The sequence below is a fragment of the Magallana gigas genome, chromosome 6 (assembly GCF_963853765.1).
Source record: "Magallana gigas chromosome 6, xbMagGiga1.1, whole genome shotgun sequence".
In the NCBI taxonomy this organism is placed as follows: Eukaryota; Metazoa; Mollusca; class Bivalvia; order Ostreida; family Ostreidae; genus Magallana; species Magallana gigas.
In genome coordinates, this window is record NC_088858.1 from 9,414,453 (window position 1) to 9,438,731 (window position 24,279).

Genomic DNA, 24,279 nt, shown 5'->3' on the forward strand with positions numbered 1-24,279 from the left:
CAATAAGCCGAGTTTCATAGAGCCGACACGAATACTAGTACATTGTGCCATGGGAGACTTCATAAAGTAATGATATAAAGAATTATTTAACACGAAATTTTCATATCTCATAACTTAGTTTATTTTCATCCTAAAAATATATTAAAAAGTACATATTTGGTCATTTCTGGGTCATCTCTCATCTATTTTTAACAAGCAACACATTCTATGTTGAAATATATAATCTTTACACGTTTTAAATTTGTGGAGAGAAGACCCAGAAACAATTAAATCATTTAAAAACAGCTGTAAAGAAGTAAGATTTTGCGTAAATCGCCTCGTGTTGCTATATTCAGACCCATGTTTTGATAAAACTAACTGCATTTCATGATCAAACATTTTTTTTTTATCAATTTCCTTACCGTGAAGGAACCAAATAACGATTATAGTTTAATAAATATGCACAAATAATCAATGAAATATTACTCTCCCTATGTGCCCAGGTTCCTGCCGAATTTACATCTTATGCGCCCACTTTCTTTTGTCATCAATTTCAATATTAAATCGCTTTTTTGCACCTGAAATGGATGTTAGAAAGGAGTCTTTTCTGGTTTTCAACTTGTCTAAAGTAAATTTGATTAAATGTTCATTAAATCAAGATAAAAGGAAATTAAAATATAACATTTCTCTGTCGTTTTTACTATCATACAACTTTGCATAGAAATAGTAATCAAAGTTTAGAATCTAACAAGGACTATTTTCATGGCGGAACATTGGCGTAGGAAAATATCACGCTTTTGCAGATCAGAATTGCTGTAGATTCATGAGACATTAATGTTGGATTTTTTTTCAGCTGATGTTAACTAATGCTAAGATACTTGGGTTTCAGAATATGTTTTTAAAATTTAATTTGCCTATCAAATTATACTTTTATTAGCTTTTTTGTCCATTTATATATTCATATAAAGTCTTAATAACTTGTTAAAATCAGAAATACTTTAATGATGAAATCATAAAAAAAAATAATCAAAATATCTTCAAAATTTAAGAAAATTAGAGGAAATGCGGGCTAAGCAATATCAATTTAATTTTAAATATTTATTCCAATTTAATAAAATAAGCTGACAGACATTCTATTTTTCTATCATTTCATTGAAGAATAGAAACTTCATATCTTGAACAGGTTTCTGCATAACTGCAGATAACTACATTTATTTTTATATCCTTTTAGTTGATGGAAATGGTAGTGACCTTGACCTGACCTTTATGCGAAAACAAGAAGGTCAAATTTGAAAAGACTGATAGAATCATTCGGTTATGTGATCTGTTTAACTGTGTCAAAACTTCATAAATTTCAGAATTCTTAATGTAAGAAGTATGTCTAATAACGAGAAAACTCCTTCCTTAAAATATGTATCAAGTTCCCATTTCCACTTCTTTTCGCTATAAAAATTTATATAAATATATTTGTGTCCAAACTACATTCATATATACATTTATTTTTTGCAATTTTTTGGGATTATTCTGTAGCACGTGAAGATAGGGAGCGAATGAAATAGATGAAAATATCCAAGATAACATCATTGACACATTTTCATTTTTCACTCGGAAAAAAATCTCATATGAATAATTTGCGCATTACCGTTGAACTGATATTCTATATTTTATTATAACTTTAATTCTGAATTGAAAACTTTAAAGAACTTATAAAATATACATACATTTCTGTTTTGAAGATAGGTAAATACTACCAAAACTAAACAATAAAAGCCCGTACGACAACAAAACCTCCAAAATATGATAAAAATACAACAAAATGAACGCTTAATTTAATTTATTGCTCAGAATATAGAATCTTACAAAAACGCAGTATCAATGTCTTGCCCAGTTTGACAATCATTTCAGATAAATTCGCAAATTATTTTATATACGTTCTTCAGAATTATACATCTCGAAGTAAATTAATGGCTTTAAAAATACTTTTTCGGTAGATTACTTCTGAAAATAGCAAAAGTAGATAGGGAAGCCATGAAAATTGAAAATAATTTTAAAGCATTAGATATTAACATAAAGGATCTAGACACTCTTTAAAAGTTTCCTGGATTCACTGGAGCCGTTTGCTGTCACTTAAAATCTAACGATCTAACATTGTGTCTAACTGTACAGATTTTATGTGCAAACCCATCATAACCTGTTACATTTCTTGATAAATTTCCCTCATTACCACCCACTACATAGCCATCAAATGCTAATTAACGCTGTATCTGGGAGAAAAAAAATATATCCCAAGAAAAGTGCAAGAAAGAGGTTTGTGGTTTTCTGCGTTTGAGTTAATGAATTTCCCCCAAAAGCCACAGTGTTTGCCCTTCGGTTTTCTTTCTTTTCTGTCACAAAATTTATTTTTTTTTAAAAATTTATATATATTATGCCAAATAAAATATTATATTACCACCGACCTTCCCTCCCCCAAATGCAAATTCGATTCCGATGGGAATACAAAAAATTGAATGCATTTTTAATTTCATACATATATCATTCATTGTTGAACACTTTTATCTGATTGATTTGCCAAAATTACCAAAAATATTCAATTGAAAAATTCAATTGATTAGCAGAGAAATGCAAAATGAAAATTTTAAAGGTCAAAACTGAGTAAAGTATATTTCTGACATTTTGAATGTTAACGGCATTAGAATTCGGTGAAATCATTAAATTATTTTAGAACTCAGGAATGTGTCTACCAATAATAAAACAAAACGTTAATTTTTGGGGGGTCAAGTATGGATTCTATTTTAAGGAACGTGAATATACCGATGTTAAAAACGTTATTTTATAGACAACTAGTCGAATTATAGTTTTGTTTGCAGTACCACTGGGAGAGACATATTCCATAATGATAAATAAAGCATTTGCCAAAATAAACAAAGATTTTCAATCCACTTTCTACTCTAAATATTTATAGAAGCATTTAGATATGGGGTTATCATAAAGGGTTAAATACGATGGGAAATCGGTAATGAAATTGAAGATGTTAAATGAATAAACTCACTATATTGTAAGTGTCAGTAATTAAGATAAACTTTATGTACATGTAAAAAACCTGCCAAAAAAAAAAATAATTTCCTATTAGTGAAACTTCATGAAAATAATAATTGATATCATTTTCATCATTTGAATTCATTTTTGGGAGTTAATTTTAATCAACTCTCCTATGCAGTTACTCAGACAAACCGAAAGTGAAACAGTGTTTGGACCTCATGCAGCACAAATCACTGCTGCTGACAAGACTTAGCTCTTGAAAATAATTAATAAATTCAATGTAATGTTTGCTAAAGCATTGTTTTTTAAGGAAACTTATTTATAAATACCTTGAAAATAGTCAGAATTGAAATGGTACGAACAATTTAAATATTTTTTGTAGTCGTATGTATTCCTACGCCAGAGTTCAATATAGTCTCGTTCTCGGCGTCTCCTTAAATCCTTGTCGGAGATTTACGGTGTCAGCCGAGCGTTTGGTTGAACGAGAGTAGAGTTCAAAATTGCTTAGATCCATACTATTTTCGAGAAATATTTGTATTACTGATACATAGTTTGATTGAATTCATTTTATCTTTAAATATTGTTTAACATGATTCATATGGGGGTTTCTCGACATTCTTGTCGAAAAAGTCCAAAAATTCATATTATAAAAATGTGCGTAATTCAAATTAGAAACTACATTGATTTCAAAATAAATAAACATCGACAAAATCAACTCCCGTCAGTTCTTCAGTACTTTGATTTAGAATTAAGAAGAGAATTGCCCATTCGTGCACAGACGATGCGTTCTCAGAACATTTCTCCCGAATGGACTGAATATGGTTTCGTGGATAGGCCGTTATCTAAACCTATTTACCTCTTATTATTGATAATGACATTCTGTTGCGTAATCCTTATTCTCAAATTATTTGTAAATAGAATATAGGTAACAAAAAAGACTTCTTGAGAGCAATTTATTAACTATACTTTAAAGAAATTTGGATGAACACAAGATAGTCTGAAAGAGAATACTGCGGCATTTTTTTCTCCTTGGGATAACCCCTCCCTCCCCCCCCGAAAAAAATTTCATCTTAATGACGATTAAAAAAGTACCGAGTTGAATGGTATAAAGTTCGAATTGGTCTTTTAATGTTTGAAGGCGGCAGATTAATGTCATCTGCAGTTTATTTTAAGAATTTACGAATGCATAACAAGTTATATAAGTAGATATTGAATGCAATTACCAGCATGACATTGACTAAATTTAGATTGTTTACTTCTTTTTGCGGAACTTTCTTCTCCCCTGCGACAAGGTTGTACTTCTATCAATAATAATCTTTATCAATACTTGGCAAATATCATAAACACATCATAATAATCAAAACAGAGTAAATATACGACGTTAGATAAAAGTATCATGCAAAAGAACATTTAGATTAGCTTCGTATAACAAATTAACGTTAAAATGAATTAACTTTAAAATTCTAAGAAAGAATTACTGATACTTGTATTTATTCCCTGTCAGTTTTGATACCAAAATCAGTATTCAATTCATTACTCATCTTATTTTCCTTTCCTGTGATTCACATATATTTCCAAATTAATATTTATCATATTTAAAGAAAATCCACAAAAGCATGCCCATGACCTTTGTCGCCCCCAAGGACGTTTCGGTAAACATTGGTAAACTTCAAAGCCGTCTTCCGTCAGTCTGCAGTGGGTGGTCCGGTGGAGGCAGTGACACGTCTAGACGCCTCGCTTCTGATCCGTCACGCCATAGCGTGCAGCTTATAAGTTTAACGCCGTTTCTCTGTGTGCTTTATGAATTCTAAAGCAGTGCATGGGGTCAGATGTACGTGTACATGCTGGGCGTAAGAAAAGTCATTGAACGATGAATAGCTCGTAATGTTGACCACATCTTAGAAAACGCCTATCACTTGAATGAATAATTTTTTTCCTTCTTGTATTTACTTGACATGCAATGTCTCCCGTTTTGTGATTTTTTTTTACATGTCTTTTGTTTTGATCATTAAAAATCGGCATTATTGTTAATTTGTGTTTATTTAAAACAGAAGTATGCTAAAATGTTAACTTGATAATTCTTATTGCTATTTGAGCTTTTAGATATTGTTATGAACAAACTACATAGAATTAATCGCAATCTCGAATTTAAAAACTACGAATGTTCCCCGGAGAAAAACTTATTACATATAGCTTTTTCCCGTTCCATATCAAGATTTTATTATGAAAACAATTTTGTAAAGTATACAGATTTCCCTCACCTCCCGTAGGTTTAAAATTACACCCCGTGAAAAATTATTGCAAAACAGAGAACAAAATATGTATTAATATTAATTCCCCTGCTAGAACCAAAAATGAAATATACTAAATCAATTGTATTGGCAAGATAAAAATTATGACTCAATAGATTATAGCTAAAGCTTCTTGGTAAAGGGAAAAATTATCAATCTAAAGTATACTAGTAGAATCAATTGAAATATAAATCGATTTTATTTCACATCGATGAAAAAGGATAAAAACGCATTTATAAGCCAAACCGTGTTTGTTCTGGAGATAGTGTACGGTAGACGACATTTGGGCAAAATATCTATAAATTCATGTAATTTGTTTAAATTCTAATATATTCCCATAGAAGCTCGATCTTTTGCTTGAACAGAGGAATCTTTACGGCATGTCATTTTGTACTTTCTATGAAATTATTAACACTTCAAAGAACACCAGAATGTCGCAAACTGCCAAAAAAGTATGGTGAATAATATTAAAGTGCAGATTGTTGTTCTATCTAACAGATACAGCGTCAGTGACCCTGGACCATTCCATGGTAAGGTGCTTTGGCGCTATGACATTGTTGACAACAACTACATGTACAATTTCCTGTCGTTTATTGCCATTAATGACCTTTGATAAAACAATTTTATTCACGATAAAAGAATATAGAAAAGTCACAGCTATTAAAAAGAAGGATTGAATGCTAGTCAAGTATTTTATTGTTGCTTTAATTTTTATGATAAGATTTTAAAAAAATGGGAAAAGTACACTTTCCTTCCATGGAAAATTAACCCCCAAGCACAATGGAATTATCATGCATGTAATTTTTAAATATTTGTATGCAATACAATTTGTGGACAATGCTTTTGGACCTAAATCCTCTGATGAAATTAATTTAAAGCTAACTGTCAAATTACAGTTTTAGAGATATTATATATTAAAAAAAAAAAACATGTGAAAAGAAAAAAAAAGCTTGCATATTGTTTTGTAGAAATTTGGTTTTTAAAAATCGAATCAGTCTGACCACAGCGTCGCTAAAAAGAGTTTTAAAAGGTAAGCTACATTGTATTTTTCAGAAGTTTGCGATATTTTTAAAACGATTAGTTTGTCTATACTTGTTTTCTATTTAAACACAGTCTATAGTCGTTTTGACAAATTATTGAATTAAATTTTCACACATTTTCCCGATTTTTTTCATGTTATCATTTTTTAAGGTTTGGGACAAAACGGCTATTGCATTGTTTATATCGGACCTTAAATTGATTCGCCCGAATCTGTGAACATCCGGGAGCTTATTCCAGGGCATTCCATATTCTCGTCCAAGAATGGCCTGTAGTCGGTTTTGAAGCGACATGATAATACCGTGCATGTACTAACTTTTATATTTATAAAGAACGTCTTGAAGGAAATTATATTACGCTTTGGAAAACTGATTTTTTAAAGATGTGTGAAATGTGATTCCTTTCGGGATAAATTGAATTATTAGATGGGGAATTTAATTCCGCTTTAACTGGATTAAAAAATAATTCCCTAAAATATCATAAAATCAAAATGAAATAAACTCCCAAGGCAAGAACTACTGAATAACTTATATCCTGTGGGAAATGAAAAATTACCTTGAAATAACCAGGGGATTTCAAATGGAAATTAACTTTCTTTAGCATATGTGATAGATTGATAGATATCTCACTACTAGGAAAGACAGACCAAAACGCAAATACATGTAAATTAGCGAGCTCGAAGAACCAGTGCGTGAGGAAAATACATGTAGTCATTATTTCGGGAAAATAACGTTATTGGTTCTGTTATTATGTACTCCATGAAATCTGAGTCATATACATGCTTTTTTACATTCATTTTTACTAATTTTCAGCAGTTTCTCTAATACATTGATCTAATTTATTTTGACACAAGCAAACATCATTAACATGTGTTCCAGAGAAATCGTTTCTTTACAAATTGGTCATTATTCCAATTTCGTTGGAACACATTGGTGGAACATTCAGGTAAAGAGTCAGTCATGTTTTACGCAGGTGCAAGTTTACAGTACAGCTAATAAGACAATAATATTTTACGCAGTTGCAAGTTTACAGTACAACTCGCGTAAGTTTCTCCCATTCATAAACAACCAACGTATACAGTAGATGCCTCACTGCACACAAGGTGGCGGACAATGTTAAAACTATTTTGTAAATAGGGATGCTATTTGAATGGTCCATGATATAAATATGAGTGAAAATTTACTTGCGATTTCTTGTCTATTTCTTATGTGACGGTCAGACCGGTTCCAATACCGGCGACAGATAGCTCAGTTGGTAGAGCACCTGAGTAGAGATTCAGGGGGCCTGGTTTCAAACCCTGGTCTGGTCCTTCATAATTTCTCCCATCACATTACACTTATAATTAACATTTTTGTGCAAAACTGCATATAAATGTCTTTTGAGATTTTGCTAGACCTGCTCTATTTTAGTTTAGATGTCCAAACTTCCATCACTTTATGCTTGTAATTTCTGAATACCTTTGCATCCAAACTACATGGGTTTACTTGAATGTTATGCTTGTAATTTCTGAATACCTTTCCATCCAAATTACATGGGTTTACTTGAATGTTAAAAGAAAACTCTGTTTAAAAACTGTCCCGTTATTGTGGTTTGTTGATAAGACACTGTTAATGAAAAAAAAAAAAGCTACAGAGATTATAGATACATTAATGAAAGCACCCAGATGATAATATTTGCAAGGTTTTCCAAGAACTTTTAAAGAATGGACCAATGATGTAAGATATAGGTTGATTTCACTCTTATCAATTTATCCAGGTATAAAGATGAAATGTCAAAGTATGGCAGCTACATATTGTACATGTTCATATACATGTGTCTTAAACAAGAACAGATCAGATCAATTTAATTGCCTTTGGTCTTAATGTTGGTATTGAAAAAAAAGTCTATCGTTTTATCTGATGGGGATGATTAGCTTATTTAATCACAAAACTATGGGGTATCTTGCTTGTACAATTTTTACATTAATATTAATTTAAAGCAAGTATGCAGATAAATTGTACATCTTTGGTAAAGTTTGTAGATGTGAATTTCAGTGTTTACTTACCAGTAAATGATACAAGAAATTGATTTCAATTCTCTGTCAGCCACATGTATACCACATAAAGTGTTTGTAAAGAACCTTTTATAAACATCAATAGAACACATTTGTGTTTAATGGACACACCTTTTTTTTTTTACAGGAATCATCTTTCTTGTACAGTCCTTCAGAAGCACAGATAAAAGACAAGGAGGTGAATCATGATATCTTATGGCGAGAAGGAAAAACATTCAAGGTATAGAATTCAAATTGTCTGAAATATATTTCCTCATTGCTGCAAATTGTATCCTATCAGTCGATCTCTTCAAAATGAGATTTTGATTCATGTTCAAAGAGAGATAACTCAAGTTATGCATGTTAATTCATATTTTATTAGTTCTTCTCTGTTTTGCAATGGCAAACATATTGTTCTTTACAGGAGGAGGTAACATTTACTCCAAGGCTAATAGCAGTAGACCTTAAGGGCAGTCTTATTACATTGAAACAAGAAGGAATCCTGTATGAAACAAATCAACAAGATGATATCAAATGGTAAAGTAAACCCGGATCCTGATATTGCACGTATAAAAGATCTTTGCATATCTAAATGCATGTCACTCAACATAAGTACATGTATTTTCATACTCAGTCTTTAAAGATAGTAACGCACAACTTTTTGATTCCTCTGAACTGGTGCATATTTGTGTTACAACCATAGTTTATATGTGAGGCATACACTAAAATTCTTAAAACAATAATTTTTCAGGAGTGGTGATATTACACTTCACAAGGCATCCCCTGCGGAGAAGAATGATTTTTTATCAAACTTAGATAAGGAGGTTTGTAAGACAAATCTGCTGGTACATGTGTCTTTAGGTCATCTGTCAAGCTATATGTACTCATGCAGGTGGCCTATTGCTATCATGTTTTATACATCTTATATGTCAGTTGTGTGTCATTTATAAACTTCTGAGCATTTTCAGCCTCCTTTTGGGAATGTATTTGCCAATTTAAACCAGACGTGGTGTTTAGGAAGGGAATATAGAGAGACATCATTGGATACCCAAGGGTAATCATGTTTTTTACTTCTTACGTGATAAGTTAAAGACACAATCACCCATTGGTATCCAACGATGATAGAGAAATATCAGATAAAGTTGGCAGATCTGAACACTGGTAAAGATGTTATTTGATTTTTATTTACAGATTTTAAATGGTACGAACAATTCAGATAATTTTGTAGTTGTATGCATTTGGAGTATGAGACTGTATTGAACTCTGGCGTAGGAATAATTCCTACGCCAGAGTTCATTATAGTCTCGTTCAACCAGATGCTTGGCTGTCTCCATAATTCTTTGACAAGCGAAGAGTCTCTCTGCTTGTTGAAGATTTACGGAGACAACCGAGCGTCTGGTTGAACCAGACAAGAGTTCAAATATTGCATGGATCCTTAAATATAAAAATATATTTCGAATACTGATACATGGTTTGATGAAATTGATTCTTTCTATAAATTTTACACAACATGATTCCTATGGGGTTTTAATTGGACGGTATTAGAAAAAAAATGTGTGTTAGTATTCTAAATTAGCGAAGAAACTAATTGCCATTCGAAATCGCATATCATTGATTTTAAACCAAATAATAATTCATTCAATTAACTCCCATCCATACTTCTGCACTTTGATTTTTCGTGGATTTTCAGTGTTTCTTGAATCCACTTCAGGCCTGCTACCTTAACCAAGAATGTGCATTTAAATATGATCAGTTAGATAAAGTAAATGTAACTTACAGTGCATCTAATTACAATTTTTGTAGGATCAAGCCATTGTAGAATGCAGGAAAAGGACAGATACTGCTGAAGTAATCGATGATGTGGATGTAAAAGATACATTATCCAGAGCTGGAACTGGTGGGGGTCAACTTTGTATATTTTCAAATTTTCTATTCACTTTTATAATGTCACATTTTAAATAACCGTCGATTTGTTTTATATAAATACAGAATTACATTTAAAGTGTAAAGAAATAAATATCAATGATTTGTAAAATCATATTTTTTCTAATTGTCATGTAGTCAGACAGAGTAATATCTTCAAACAAAATTTTGAGGATTCTGTTTGCATATAAATTGTCATAATCAATGTATGGCACAAATGATACATACCACATTTTTTTGGTAAATTTAATGAAACCGTCAAATGAATCTCATGCTGTCATTTCAGAAGCCAATAAATCTGATTCCCAATTAGTGTTTGGAAAAGTCGACCATGATCTGGACAATGTTGTGAAAGTGTGGTCTGATTTTCTCAGAGTCTACCTTCATCCAAAGACAATCCAAATCATTGAACAGTACTACCATTTAAAGTATGTATTGCACATAGATGTGTTCAAGATCACAGCAGCTAACTTACCCTGTGTAACTGCAATAATCTTGAAGGGTACATGTATATTGCTAGCTTAGCAACAGCAAGCTTTAATTCATTTAGTGTATACTACATCCTACTTAGATATCTAATCTATCAGCTTGGGTAGCTACTACAATCTCAATACAACCTGTAATAATGCTCAAACGATTGCATGTATCCTGAAGTGTATTCATTTAAGGTATAATACATGAAATGTATCATCAATTTATCACTGCTTGTAAACATTCATTTACAATTTTCATGATTCATAAAACTCTGTTCAAATAAGTACATTAATTCAATATTCCTTATCAATTTCATTCAAAATACATGTAGTTTGTATTTATATGTATGTGTCTTTAAACTTATTTATATATGCAGTTCTCTCCACCCATTTGATATTTACGGAGCTGGTATCAAAGCTATAGACGATTATGAGACAAAGTCGGAGATGGAAGACAGAATTCATCATTTCTGTGAGGAGTGTGACAGTCTGCAGGTAATGTACATGTGCATGAAGCATAGCTTTATCTTATAACAACTTTTATTATTATAATAAATTTAATGAATAAAAAAATAAATAATTGAATTAAATTAAAAAAAATTAATTTAATGGTCATTATTGTTGAGTAGTTGAATGCAAGCATACCAGTACTGCGGAATCATTTAATTTCGTGGGGGTCAATTTTCGTGGATTGTGGATTATTTGCTTATTCGTAGGGATATAATTTCGTGGATTTGTCAGTTTTCAGTTTGAGTAGGTAAACTAAATCTTTAATAATTAGTTTTCGTTGAGGATGTAAATGCGTGGGCCAGGGGTACCCACGAATACCACGAAAAATTAAGCCACCACGAAGTCTAATGATTCCACAGTATTTCATGAATTGCCACATGATTGTATATTATAGATTTCATAATATTCAAACATTATACATATGGAGTTTATTGTTATAAACATGCAGTTTTTTACTGTTATTTATTGCTTCTTGTCTAGGGTTTTCATGTCTTGGTGGACACACATGATGGTTTTGGTGGTGTAGGGGCCCAGACTTTACAACATCTTGCTGATGAATACACATCTAAGTCTGTGATGACTTTTGGATTTACACCTGCAAATCTTCCAGATGATGTAAGCTCATTATTGTTGAAACCTCTTTGTTCTCTGACATCAGATTTCCAGACACTGTGGTTAATCAATATATGGGTGCTATTTTTATGCAATATACTTACAGACATTATGATAATTTAAGTTATTTTACTTAATTACTTTACATCACAGGCACCTAGCATTATATATTTTTCTCATATTAAAAAAATGTATACCCTTCACCTAATAATGCACAAGGTGCACACCACCGCCATCTTAGATTTATTTAAAACTGTCACATCAGCAGGAAGTTTCGCCTGAAACTCATCAATGAAATTATAATTTACGATCCTCTCCATCTCCTAATTGGTCCTTCAATATATAAGCTTACAAGCGATTCCGCCAATACAGCGCATTAAATTAAGCATTGAATGCTTATTTTGGGATGTTGTCGATATTATAGCACACTAATTAAGGCTGTGTTGACAAATTGAATACCGCGTGTTAGCGCAGTATGATAATTTGGCTAACTAATTTGTTTTACTAACAAGCATTTGCAACTAAATTCATGTCAACAAACTTGACTATTCAAGTCTTAAGTATTTCCATTAATCTGATTAAGCTCTAAGAAAATAAAATATTTAAGAGATGAAAAATTACTTCAAGGTTCATTACAGTGAAACTTTACATAAAACAGCTATATATATTTCAGAAATGACGTACACATGATATATTGTTTTGTGCAAGGTCACAATAATCGCATAACACAACATGTCATTTAAGTGGCTGTCTCAAAAGTTTTGAAATATAAATCAAATTGTACGAGATAAATAGAACATATGTGTATTAAAATTGTGTGATTTTATATTTGCTTTATCCAACTTGTTGAAATGTTGTTATATTCGCTTAGCAAGCCTCGGGTATATACCAGGTATACACCAATTCAACTCGTTGGATAAAGCAAGCCTTTTATTTCATTTCTACATATATATACATGCAGTTGTGATATTTTCTTGTAGACACCTGTGAGTAGAGCTAATCGGATCCTGAACTCCGCACTAAGCTATCAAAAATGCTTTACACACAGTTCCTTATTTTTCCCTTTGTCCTTGGCAAACAGTTTGTGGAAAACCCTTGGAAATTATGCAGATTTTCCCCAACTTGATTTCAAAGTAAGTTTTGTAGCTTTATATTATAATATCATATGATTCAACGTATGATTTATTTTTTATTAGGTTTTTAAATGTACATACATAACAGAAGGAATTTTGAAGAATACATATAGATTCAAGTACATGTATATACATGCATGTACATTATTGGCATAAATATGTAGGTTAGATATATGTTATTCATATCTGCTAGCTTTGACAAGGGTTATAATCTGGTAGAATGTTGGCTTTAAAGGGACATGGTCACGATTTTGGTTAAATTCTATTTTTTTGTTTTTATTATTTACGATGCTTTAGGAATGCATTTCTAAAAAATAAATGAAATTTGCGAGTCAGTCGTTGAGTTAAATGCAAGATACAGGGCTCACAGTTCTTTGTCATGTAAACAAGGCTCGTGCCTTGTTTTTGTTTACATAGGTTCAATATACCAGTAAATCAGCTTTTTCAAGCTGATTTGTCTATCTTCTTATTCATTTTAAGCATCAATAAACAGTTTCTAACATTTAACACATTCATTTTAGGTCTAAAACTGGAATTTTTACATCAGCATGCAAAATGTAAACAGAAGCTTTGTTTACATAGCGAAGAATTGTAAGCTCTGTGACTCGGTTATAACTCAAAGATCGGCCCTTAAATTTCAATTGCCTATTAAAAATGCCTTATTGAAGCATTGTAAACATCAAAATCGAAAAAATAATTTTTGTTCAAAATCGTGACCATGCCCCTTTAAAAACTCACCAGCTGAGGCAGAAGTTGTCTCCAGGTCTGCATATATTTGTTTGAAATCAACAGATTGAATGTTTGCGTGTTTTCAGATGATTGACTACCACACCAGTGCTATACTAGCAGCCACACTCGACACCGCCTCTCTACCTTATAGAACGGTTAATCCTATACACATGTGTGATATTACTGACAACTTTCAAAGTTTTGGCAGGAAGGTGAATATCTTTCCTTTTTAAATCTTGATTATAAAAATTGCTTGAATCATATAAGATGCTGCAGTTATTAACACAGGTAGAATAGGTAAGTTTTACAGAGGTGTTCATGTTACAGGTAGGATCTATGAGCTCAGCCCTACCTATCTGTATGGAGGCAGATTCTAACTTCCTGGATGTGCTCCAGGACCTGCAGGGTAGCCTGCCCTGGCTCTCACTCACACCTCATTGTTCCAACCAGTCCACCCCTTTCATGCAGTCTGTTGTGGTCAGGGGTATTCCCGAGACCACACCAAGAAGGTAGAGAAATATCAGGGTTCTGTTCTATCTTACCAACTTAGACTTTTGTATCCTGAATTCTTTTTTTCCTTATGTTTTTTAAAAGTCTTATGTCATGTCAAAAAAGATTTTCACAAAGTGTGAAATTGAAACCAAAGAGCTTGATACTTTTAACTTTTATTGGTGTAATAGGTTTATACACAGATTTGAATGCCCATAATTATGTAAATTTTGCAAAAGATATATCAAAATCAAAAATGATCATCCTATTCAAAATCTGTCAAAATCAGATTCTGTATGGTAATATCTGGGTGTTTTTTTTGTAAAGATGAGTTTTCAAATTTTTCAAATTTGATGAAGATAATTTATGAAAATACAAAAATGAATAAGAAGTATAATGTGCAGATTCATATCAAAACTGAGAGCTATAGTTTATATGTACCTGAGATAAATTCAGAATCCAAGACCAATTTTACTTTTTTTTCTTTCAGTCCCAGAGGTATCTACAGTTCTTGTAGATCTGTTAATGACACATTACAGGTTTACCTTACAGAAAACTTCAACTCTTGTCTCAAGTAAGCCACAATATATAAGTGTATATATCTCATAAAGGTGATGCCTCATCTCGATGAGCTCTGTGTTAATCTTTGATTACCTATTATGTTTATTGGTTTTTAAATGATACGATGATATGAACCATTTGATATCGTATATTTACAACTATTATTCTGACATATAAAATAACAAATAAATAAAAAGTATATGATAACAAAATCATTTTTATTTTGCTGATTTTTATGATATATGGTTTTATTCAACTTGTTTCTATCTACTCAACAAATTTGTAAGGCTTAAATTGTCGATAGAAAGCTTTCAGTACGATGCTTAAAAATAGTATATAAATTTCATCAGAATCATGCATGTAAAATATTCCACAGACATTTCATACAGTACATGTGTATTAATAGGATATTCAGTTTTATGGTTGAGATAATTTTTGTTGGATTCTTTTTATTAATCATAGTGCTGGGACTGTAATAAATACTCCATGCAAAGTTAATACACCATTCCCACACATCTTTAAAAAGAATGTCAACAAATTTGGACTTGTATCAACAACTGAAAGATCTAGGTTTCAAGGTAAAGTTTATTTTTAAATCTTTGAATATTTTACAGTATGTGTATTTATATGTACATGTGTATTATAATCATAAAAGCAATACACACGTAAATATGAAGTAGTACATCGCGCGCGATATTTGACCAATAGTTCATCTCTCTCATTGGTATTTAAGAGAGATAGAAATATTGGACATATTGTCCAAAATATGATAATGTAATTAATCATGATTTCATTTTTGATGTGTGTTTTCAAATTGTATCATTATCAGTTTTGACAGCTGCGCTTTGTGTTAACAAGCCACGCACTTCTTGACCATAACTTTTACATTTTGTGGCTATAAAAGACAATAGTTGTTACCTTTTCGTATACTGTGGAATCATTAAAATCCGTGGGGGACAATTTTCGTGGATTGTGACTTTTTTGCTCTTTCGTGCGGATGTAATTTCGTGGATACGTCGGTTACAATTTCAGTAACACAGATAACTCTTTCTAAAATTGTTTTCTTTGAGGAATTAAATTCGTGGGGGAGGGCTATCCACGAATACCACGAAAATTGAGCCACCATGAATTCTAACGATTCCACAGTAATCAATACAGAGATAAAATAAGTTTGTAATGTATAATTGCTTTGAAATACTTACTTTAAAATATTTAGGTTCTCTGAGTTTTCTGATTTCATTACATATAAACAATTGTATACTTAAGCTGCATACTTGGTATAGTGTGTTAAAAAGTTCCACATCCTGATTAGAAAATATGAATCCAATATGCAGTCATATTCATATATGGTACATTTATTGCCTTCTGAACCCCTCTCTCTCTCTCTGTCCTTTAATTTAATAAAAAAAACAATATGATATTAAGTATTATTGATTAAACCTGTTAACCCAGTGCAATTTTTTTCATGACAATGGTGATGAAAGAAACATACATTCTTCATGCATTACAATATTATATACCAGTATACAGTATTTGTAGCAATCACGAGGTCGGTAATTAATTTTCCTAAGATGAAACTGCAACCTTCCTAAACTGTCCATGTAGATGGGAAAAAAATGACTGTATACAACATGTTCAAATGAAATGCGCACTATTATTTATGTTCAGTCAGTGTATTCATGTTTATTGATAACTCCGCCCCATCAAAAAATCAATGATTTGTGTATTCGATGTAGCAAAGGTAGCAGGTATTGTTTATACATGTGTTCGTTAAAGCTGTTCAATTGAATATAGTTAAATTGAATGTAACTTAATTTGAAAGTCACCTCATAAATGGATTTGATATGTTCATGATTGTCATAAAATTTCGTTAAATGTATGTTATGGTAATTGTTCTGTGTTATTATGTTTACTAAAGAACATCAGCTTAATCGTACAAAGGATATCCGGTTTGACGATCTCTGATATGAGATCTCTGATATTGTATAATACATGTATCTTTTAATATTGACACTGGTGTTTTTCAGGTGTTGAGACGGTCCCTATGATGACCAGTATGCAGTCTAGTCCTGATACTGCGGTACTTCTAAATACCTTGTACTCCGATGCCAAGAAACTGAACATTAGAAAACACACACGATTCCTTGAGGCAGGTCTCGAAGAAGATGATTATCAAGAAATACTACAGGACTTTGTCAGTCTAGAGAAATGCTACTCGCCAAGAAGTGACATGGATTGATACTTATAAATGAACATTATGATGTGATCTATTTATTGAGGAGGAACCAATTCCACTGTTATGCATCTAAATGCTTGATTTTAATGCATCTAACAGAGACAGAACATTTCTTTAAAAATGATTTGAATGCATTAAAATTATCATGGAATGTTCCTTTTACATGCAAGTTTTGAAAATGTGCCAATTTTTTTTGTAAATAAATGGTTATAAAAATATATTTTTTGTCTTATTAAATCCTTTTTATTATAAAGCATAAAAAAGTTATATGTATGTAAATATACAATGTACCATGCCTGGGGAAATTTAATTGATATTGGAAATTCCAGATTGACTTGATAATGTTAATTTTCTACTTAGATGTACAAAATTTGAAAGTTTTGCGTTGTAAAACATAAAATACTTGGTTTGTAGTAGATGTAATACCGGTAGATAAAATTCCAAAAATTTGTGTACAAAGATAACAAGTAAGCGAGCAGATCTAACATCTACCGTAATTTTAGTTGAATGTATGAAGTAGTTATTAATTGGCACCATGCATTCATCAGAAGATTATTTTACCAGATCATATGTGGTCCATCAACAAGCACACATTGCTGTAATACAAATAATGCACTTTATTTATTGGTACTTGTACCATTTTGTTTCTCTGATAGATATTAATAGACCACTTCCATTTTTCGCTCAAATCCATTTTAAATCTGGTCTAAGGCATACTAGATATTGACTTCTTCAAAATGTAAAAAAAAAAATTTGGTTCCCATGCATATCATTTTGTGCGATACAAAGAAACATTTCAAATTTGTCAGTAAAATTTACAACCATGAAATTTATATATTTGCCTTGGTATGGTGAACTGTGGTAGGTTGACATTGGAGCATGTTTTAAGCAATAAAGTTATAGAAACATTGGTCTTTTGCACTTCGATCAAAGCCTACATACAACAATTTCTAAATAAAAAAGGGTCAAAATTTGACAAAAGAGGAACTCCCATAACGATGGTTCATGATTTTGCATTAATTCAATCTCACTGTTAGGGATCAGAATTAAAATGATATAAAAGTTGTTAAGTAAGCATAGTGATCCTATATTTTTCTATTCTATTTGTAGTTTATATGTCAGGATCAACTTTCACATAGTCCAAAAAACATTTAAACAAAAAATATTCATTAACAAAATGATTCATTTACCAAGTTTTGATTTAAGGTTCTCTGATCAAAGGTTTTTTTTCATCATAGAAATGTTATCCTTCAAACTTCATAAATGAAATAAAATAAAAAGAAGTTTCTTTATGGTATCCATGCATTTTTACGAAGTTATTGCAATTTTGGCCACGATGGATATAATGGAATAAATATTCAAGTTCAGATAACACTTGAAACAAGTGAAAAGCTGTCAATGTGACAGCAAACCGGGTTTTCTTTTATGTGAACTGTATCCATAATCTATGTCAACCCGTATCCAGTGAAATGGATAAGGTGAAAGGGTACCCTATATGCAATATTTTGCCAAAAAATGACTAAGTTCAAAAGCTGGTATTTTTTTCATAAATAATCAGAAATCTAAATCCTAGCAATATGCACACCTCTGATATATGTACAATTGATCTGCAAAAGAACAACTTCCTATCTTAAAAACTGTAGGAGGAGTTATCCGTACAATGAGGGTACCCTATATGCAATATTTTGCCAAAATATGACTAAGTTCAAGAAGCTGGTATTTTTTTCATTAATTATCGGAAATCTAAATCCTAGCAATATGCACACCTCTGATATATGTACAATTGATCTGCAAAAGAACAACTTCCTATCTTGAAAACTGTAGGAGGAGTTATCCGTACAATGAGGGTACCCTTCTGGCAGCCGCCCGCCCGCCCGCCATTTTCACCATTTTAATAACCGGATTTTTCCGTTGGAAAACCCGGTTAAAAAAAGTTGTCCCAGTGCTTTATGAAGTAGGTCTCCGTATACCCACTAAGTCAAGCAGTTCGTTCGATAGATGTGGGTATCTTACACTACAATACTAATTATACTTGTTTACATAAAAGGCAGTCCCATGACAACAGAGTATTAGAACCATTTTAACAAGAGCTTGGACTTTGTTTAGTTGTGTCAAACAGCAATGTGACATAGGCCTGTATATTTTCAGTGCCGGCCACGACTGTCTTATATCAACAATTTTCGTCTTGCTTTTGAGCCAAGAATACACAATGATGAATCGAGCAAATTTCGCTCGAAACCGCTTCGTTTTTTACTCGTTTTGAAGCAAGAATTAGATAGCTACGTCCTCCTGAAAGTCCAAAGTCTTGTTAAAATGGTTCTATTTGAAATTGGAATCATTTTGATTCTTGGAATTAGCGGCTTTTAATAAAATTACCCTTAGACCAACTTAGACGAGTAACAAAGTTTTATTGTTTCAATCAACATGAATTTTTCTTATGAATAGTCCAAGGGCAATTTTCTTAAAAGCCCTAAAGTCCAACAATCAAAATGATTCCAAATTCAAATATTTATCTGTTGTAACAAGAAAATTGATAATTTAGAGTTACAGAACATTACCGAGAATAAGAGATTACTGAAAATCTAATATTTTCTTTCACATACATGTAATATTTCAAATTGGAATACATAACAAATTTATCCTTTTGAACCCATTCAAAACGCAGATTTAAATGTTGCAACTGTTTATTGTTCATTACCAACATACAAAAATTCAAGTTCAATTTAGTTCAAATTCTGAGGAAAAATTGAAAGTCAATAAAACTGAATTTGGTGAATTTGTTCAAAACTTCAGTGTGATGGTTCTGCCAGAATTAAAAATGTGCACAGATTTTTTTTTAAAAATGTTAATTTCCTCCTCTCAGACGCAAGACCAAATGGAGGGTGGATTCCTTCTGAATGTTGTAGTCGGAGAGAGTGCGACCATCTTCCAGCTGTTTACCGGCGAAGATCAATCTCTGCTGATCTGGGGGAATTCCTTCTTTGTCCTGGATCTTGGCCTTGACATTTTCAATGGTGTCTGAGGGCTCCACTTCTAGTGTGATGGTTTTGCCAGTCAGTGTTTTGACAAAGATTTGCATACCTCCTCTCAGACGCAAGACCAAATGGAGGGTGGATTCCTTCTGAATGTTGTAGTCGGAGAGAGTGCGACCATCTTCCAGCTGTTTACCGGCGAAGATCAATCTCTGCTGATCTGGGGGAATTCCTTCTTTGTCCTGGATCTTGGCTTTGACATTTTCAATGGTGTCTGAGGGCTCCACTTCCAGTGTGATGGTTTTGCCAGTCAGTGTTTTGACAAAGATTTGCATACCTCCTCTCAGACGCAAGACCAAATGGAGGGTGGATTCTTTCTGAATGTTGTAGTCGGAGAGAGTGCGACCATCTTCCAGCTGTTTACCGGCGAAGATCAATCTCTGCTGATCTGGGGGAATTCCTTCTTTGTCCTGTATCTTGGCTTTGACATTTTCAATGGTGTCTGAGGGCTCCACTTCCAGTGTGATGGTTTTGCCAGTCAGCGTTTTGACAAAGATTTGCATACCTCCTCTCAGACGCAAGACCAAATGAAGGGTGGATTCCTTCTGAATGTTGTAGTCAGAGAGAGTGCGACCATCTTCCAGCTGTTTACCGGCGAAGATCAATCTCTGCTGATCTGGGGGAATTCCTTCTTTGTCCTGGATCTTGGCTTTGACATTTTCAATGGTGTCCGAGGGCTCCACTTCCAGTGTGATGGTTTTGCCAGTCAGTGTTTTGACAAAGATTTGCATACCTCCTCTCAGACGCAAGACCAAATGGAGGGTGGATTCTTTCTGAATGTTGTAGTCAGAGAGTGTGCGACCATCTTCCAGCTGTTTACCGGCGAAGATCAATCTCTGCTGATCTGGGGGAATTCCTTCTTTGTCCTGGATCTTGGCCTTGACGTTTTCAATGGTGTCTGAGGGCTCCACTTCCAGTGTGATGGTTTTGCCAGTCAGTGTTTTGACAAAGATTTGCATACCTCCTCTCAGACGCAAGACCAAATGGAGGGTGGATTCCTTCTGAATGTTGTAGTCGGAGAGAGTGCGACCATCTTCCAGCTGTTTACCGGCGAAGATCAATCTCTGCTGATCTGGGGGAATTCCTTCTTTGTCCTGGATCTTGGCCTTGACATTTTCAATGGTGTCTGAGGGCTCCACTTCCAGTGTGATGGTTTTGCCAGTCAGTGTTTTGACAAAGATTTGCATACCTCCTCTCAGACGCAAGACCAAATGGAGGGTGGATTCCTTCTGAATGTTGTAGTCGGAGAGAGTGCGGCCATCTTCCAGCTGTTTTCCGGCGAAGATCAATCTCTGCTGATCTGGGGGAATTCCTTCTTTGTCCTGGATCTTGGCCTTGACGTTTTCAATGGTGTCTGAGGGCTCCACTTCCAGTGTGATGGTTTTGCCAGTCAGTGTTTTGACAAAGATTTGCATACCTCCTCTCAGACGCAAGACCAAATGGAGGGTGGATTCTTTCTGAATGTTGTAGTCAGAGAGTGTGCGACCATCTTCCAGCTGTTTACCGGCGAAGATCAATCTCTGCTGATCTGGGGGAATTCCTTCTTTGTCCTGGATCTTGGCCTTGACGTTTTCTATGGTGTCTGAGGGCTCCACTTCCAGTGTGATGGTTTTGCCAGTCAGTGTTTTGACAAAGATTTGCATACCTCCTCTCAGACGCAGGACCAAATGGAGGGTGGATTCCTTCTGAATGTTGTAGTCAGAGAGAGTGCGGCCATCTTCCAACTGTTTTCCAGCGAAGATCAATCTCTGCTGATCTGGGGGAATTCCTTCTTTGTCCTGAATCTTGGCCTTGACATTTTCAATGGTGTCCGAGGGCTCTACTTCAAGTGTAATGGTCTTGCCAGTGAGGGTCTTGACAAAGATCTGCATGATTCTGAAAAACATAATTACTTATCGTTAGTATATTTAAAGACCATTATAGCTTAAATTTTTCCTTCGATTCAAAACTATTTTTTGCAGTTTGTTAAAGATATAAATGAAAGCGGTTTTTTTTAACTTCTCTTACGAAATATTTGATAAAAGTTAGTCATGGAAAATTCTAGAACTCCCCTCCCCGCCCTAAGTTCAGAAACACAAATTGGTTAAATTATCATTAAAATCTGATAAATGAATGGTTAAAATGAAGCAGAATGATTTTTTTTAATTTAGAATCTTAAAAACTAAAAGGTATTTGATAGATATTTAGAATTATGTTATAAATCCGTCCGTTGAAAAAAAACAAGATGGCGGAATTTTCCAGATCTGTATATATTTTATGTCTTAAGTGAACGTATTTGAATATTCCAACTAAATTTCAATGGTTTATATTCTTTGTCATTGTTAAAGGATCGTGTCTATATCATATAAGCAAAATTTATTCTTACCTCTGTGTAGATTTATATTCTCCGTACTATATTGTTCCTTCTTCCTTCTCTTTGTTGCGATTTACTCGTCATCCGGGATATTTCTTGGTTTTATAGACAGACATCACGTGGTATATTCATCGTTGAATGGTTGGCTAGAACCTTCTTTACATGTGACTTGTAATGTCTAAAAATACTTCCTTTGGCTATTATGACATCACGTACACATAAATAGGCACATGTAAGCACGGTAAGGCGTGTTTATACATGAACAGGTGTAAACAAATTGCGTAATCAAGTACGATTTTCTTATTTTAATCGGTTAATTTTCTTATGTTGACCCGCTGGCGCAGTCATAAACGTAAATTTTTTATTAATTCTTTGTCAAATTAAAATCATTAGATTTTGACGTAGTAACCGCGGGAGGGGGGGGGGGGGTAAAGCTCTGTGAATCTGGTACATTCACCATGCATGTTCACCGCGGACACATACAGTCAGCTAGTATACATTGTATATAGTTACTGGGGATTAATGGCTAATATACCTTGGAACATATGCAAGTTAGCTAAGCATACATGAATAGGCAAATAAAAGAGTATGTATAAAATTTTCTTTTTAATTTTCTTGATTATATCGATCGATCTCATTTTTTGTTTTGTTTTTGTATTAATATATTTGTTGTTGTTTGTTTTGACCCACCAAATTGCTGGGAAATAGGTATTTTTCAGTGTTAATTGTTATTATTTAGAAAATGCTGATTCGATCAGATAGGCGAGATAATACAATAATAAATATATGTATAATACAATAATATACTAGGTCTCTTAATTTGTGTTTATTATCTGATTATAGCGCCAACCGAGCGGTCATGTAATTTTGTCCTCAGTATGTAAAGTCTATATATATTTTTTAGTAGCGTAAAATTCTTCCTCATATCTTGAAAATGAAACTCAAGTTCATCTATTCGACATTTTATTTACACATACCACAATTATATACAACACAGTCATTAAATCAAACGGCAAGATGATTCCAACAAGCAATGATAATCACAATATATACATGTATCCAAAAATCATAGTTGTCATTGTTAACATATGGTATATACATGTATATATGTGAAAGTTAACTTGGGTGAAATTTCAAGCTTATGAAATAATCTATATTTATAAATAGGTAAATTTCAGATTAGATAACCAACGATCTGCTTAACAATCTATTCTATAACGGATCTGTATTTTAATCAGATTGATAAACTATCACTGTTATATTATGATATTTTCTTCTCAAAATTAAGTACAATATGCACGAACACTAGCTGCAATATGTTCATAGTAATCTCTCTCTTCCTTCTATAGCGCTATCTTCATTTTCATTTATGAAATGTTGTTCGTTTACTTTATTCACTTACGTTATATGACATTGTAATTATACAGGCCATTACAATATGCCAGCTGCATCTACATAGCATGTTTCCTGATTATCTATGTCGATGATATCTGCATGCATGTACAAACTTCGCAGATTAAAGTTTGAGTTCGGATGTTGAAAAGACCGAAATGTATGATCAAATATCTGTTAATGATAATATCATAGCCCCCCCCCCCCTCCCGAGACACACAAATTACCCCTACCCAGTATAAGAATTACATACTTTCTTTGGCAGATATTGCATGCCAGCTAATTAAGTTTACAAATAATATACAAATCCCAATCCAGTGCATCACGTTAACAACTCACTGCCACAATCGTACGTATTTCAGTATATCCCCATTAATCTTGCTGTAATACACATAGGCGTCGGAACCGGGGGGGGGGGGCCTCCCCCCCCCCACCTTTTTTGCAAAGTTAGACCTAA

General features: G+C 33.0%; 2 protein-coding genes across 2 annotated transcripts; one reads left to right on the forward strand and one right to left on the reverse strand.

Annotated features, from left to right (window-relative positions):
* Positions 1-7,131: 7,131 nt before the first annotated feature.
* LOC105334564 (protein misato homolog 1) lies at positions 7,132-17,265 on the forward strand. Its single transcript, XM_011438079.4, has 14 exons — positions 7,132-7,292; positions 8,528-8,620; positions 8,804-8,916; positions 9,131-9,203; positions 10,183-10,276; positions 10,589-10,730; positions 11,153-11,270; positions 11,766-11,900; positions 12,878-13,030; positions 13,846-13,971; positions 14,087-14,268; positions 14,739-14,822; positions 15,272-15,387; positions 16,837-17,265. Exons 1-14 carry the CDS (start codon positions 7,215-7,217, stop codon positions 17,046-17,048), a joined length of 1,719 nt encoding a protein of 572 aa, XP_011436381.3. The 5' UTR covers positions 7,132-7,214; the 3' UTR covers positions 17,049-17,265.
* Positions 17,266-19,711: 2,446 nt separating this feature from the next.
* Positions 19,712-22,583, reverse strand: LOC105334565 (polyubiquitin-C). Its single transcript, XM_011438080.4, has 2 exons — positions 22,443-22,583; positions 19,712-21,952 (listed from the first exon to the last, which is right to left on the reverse strand). Exon 2 carries the CDS (start codon positions 21,946-21,948, stop codon positions 19,891-19,893), a length of 2,058 nt encoding a protein of 685 aa, XP_011436382.3. The 5' UTR covers positions 21,949-21,952; positions 22,443-22,583; the 3' UTR covers positions 19,712-19,890.
* Positions 22,584-24,279: the final 1,696 nt, after the last annotated feature.

Bases quoted from the DNA above. Each gene is read 5' to 3' on its own strand.
- LOC105334564 (XM_011438079.4), top strand. From the start codon at position 7,215: ATGTGTTCCAGAGAAATCGTTTCTTTACAAATTGGTCATTATTCCAAT. The intron at 9,204-10,182 runs GTTTGTAAGACA...CAATTTTTGTAG, and splicing joins TATCAAACTTAGATAAGGAG to GATCAAGCCATTGTAGAATG. The intron at 13,972-14,086 runs GTGAATATCTTT...TTCATGTTACAG, and splicing joins TTCAAAGTTTTGGCAGGAAG to GTAGGATCTATGAGCTCAGC.
- LOC105334565 (XM_011438080.4), bottom strand. From the start codon at position 21,948: ATGCAGATCTTTGTCAAGACCCTCACTGGCAAGACCATTACACTTGAA.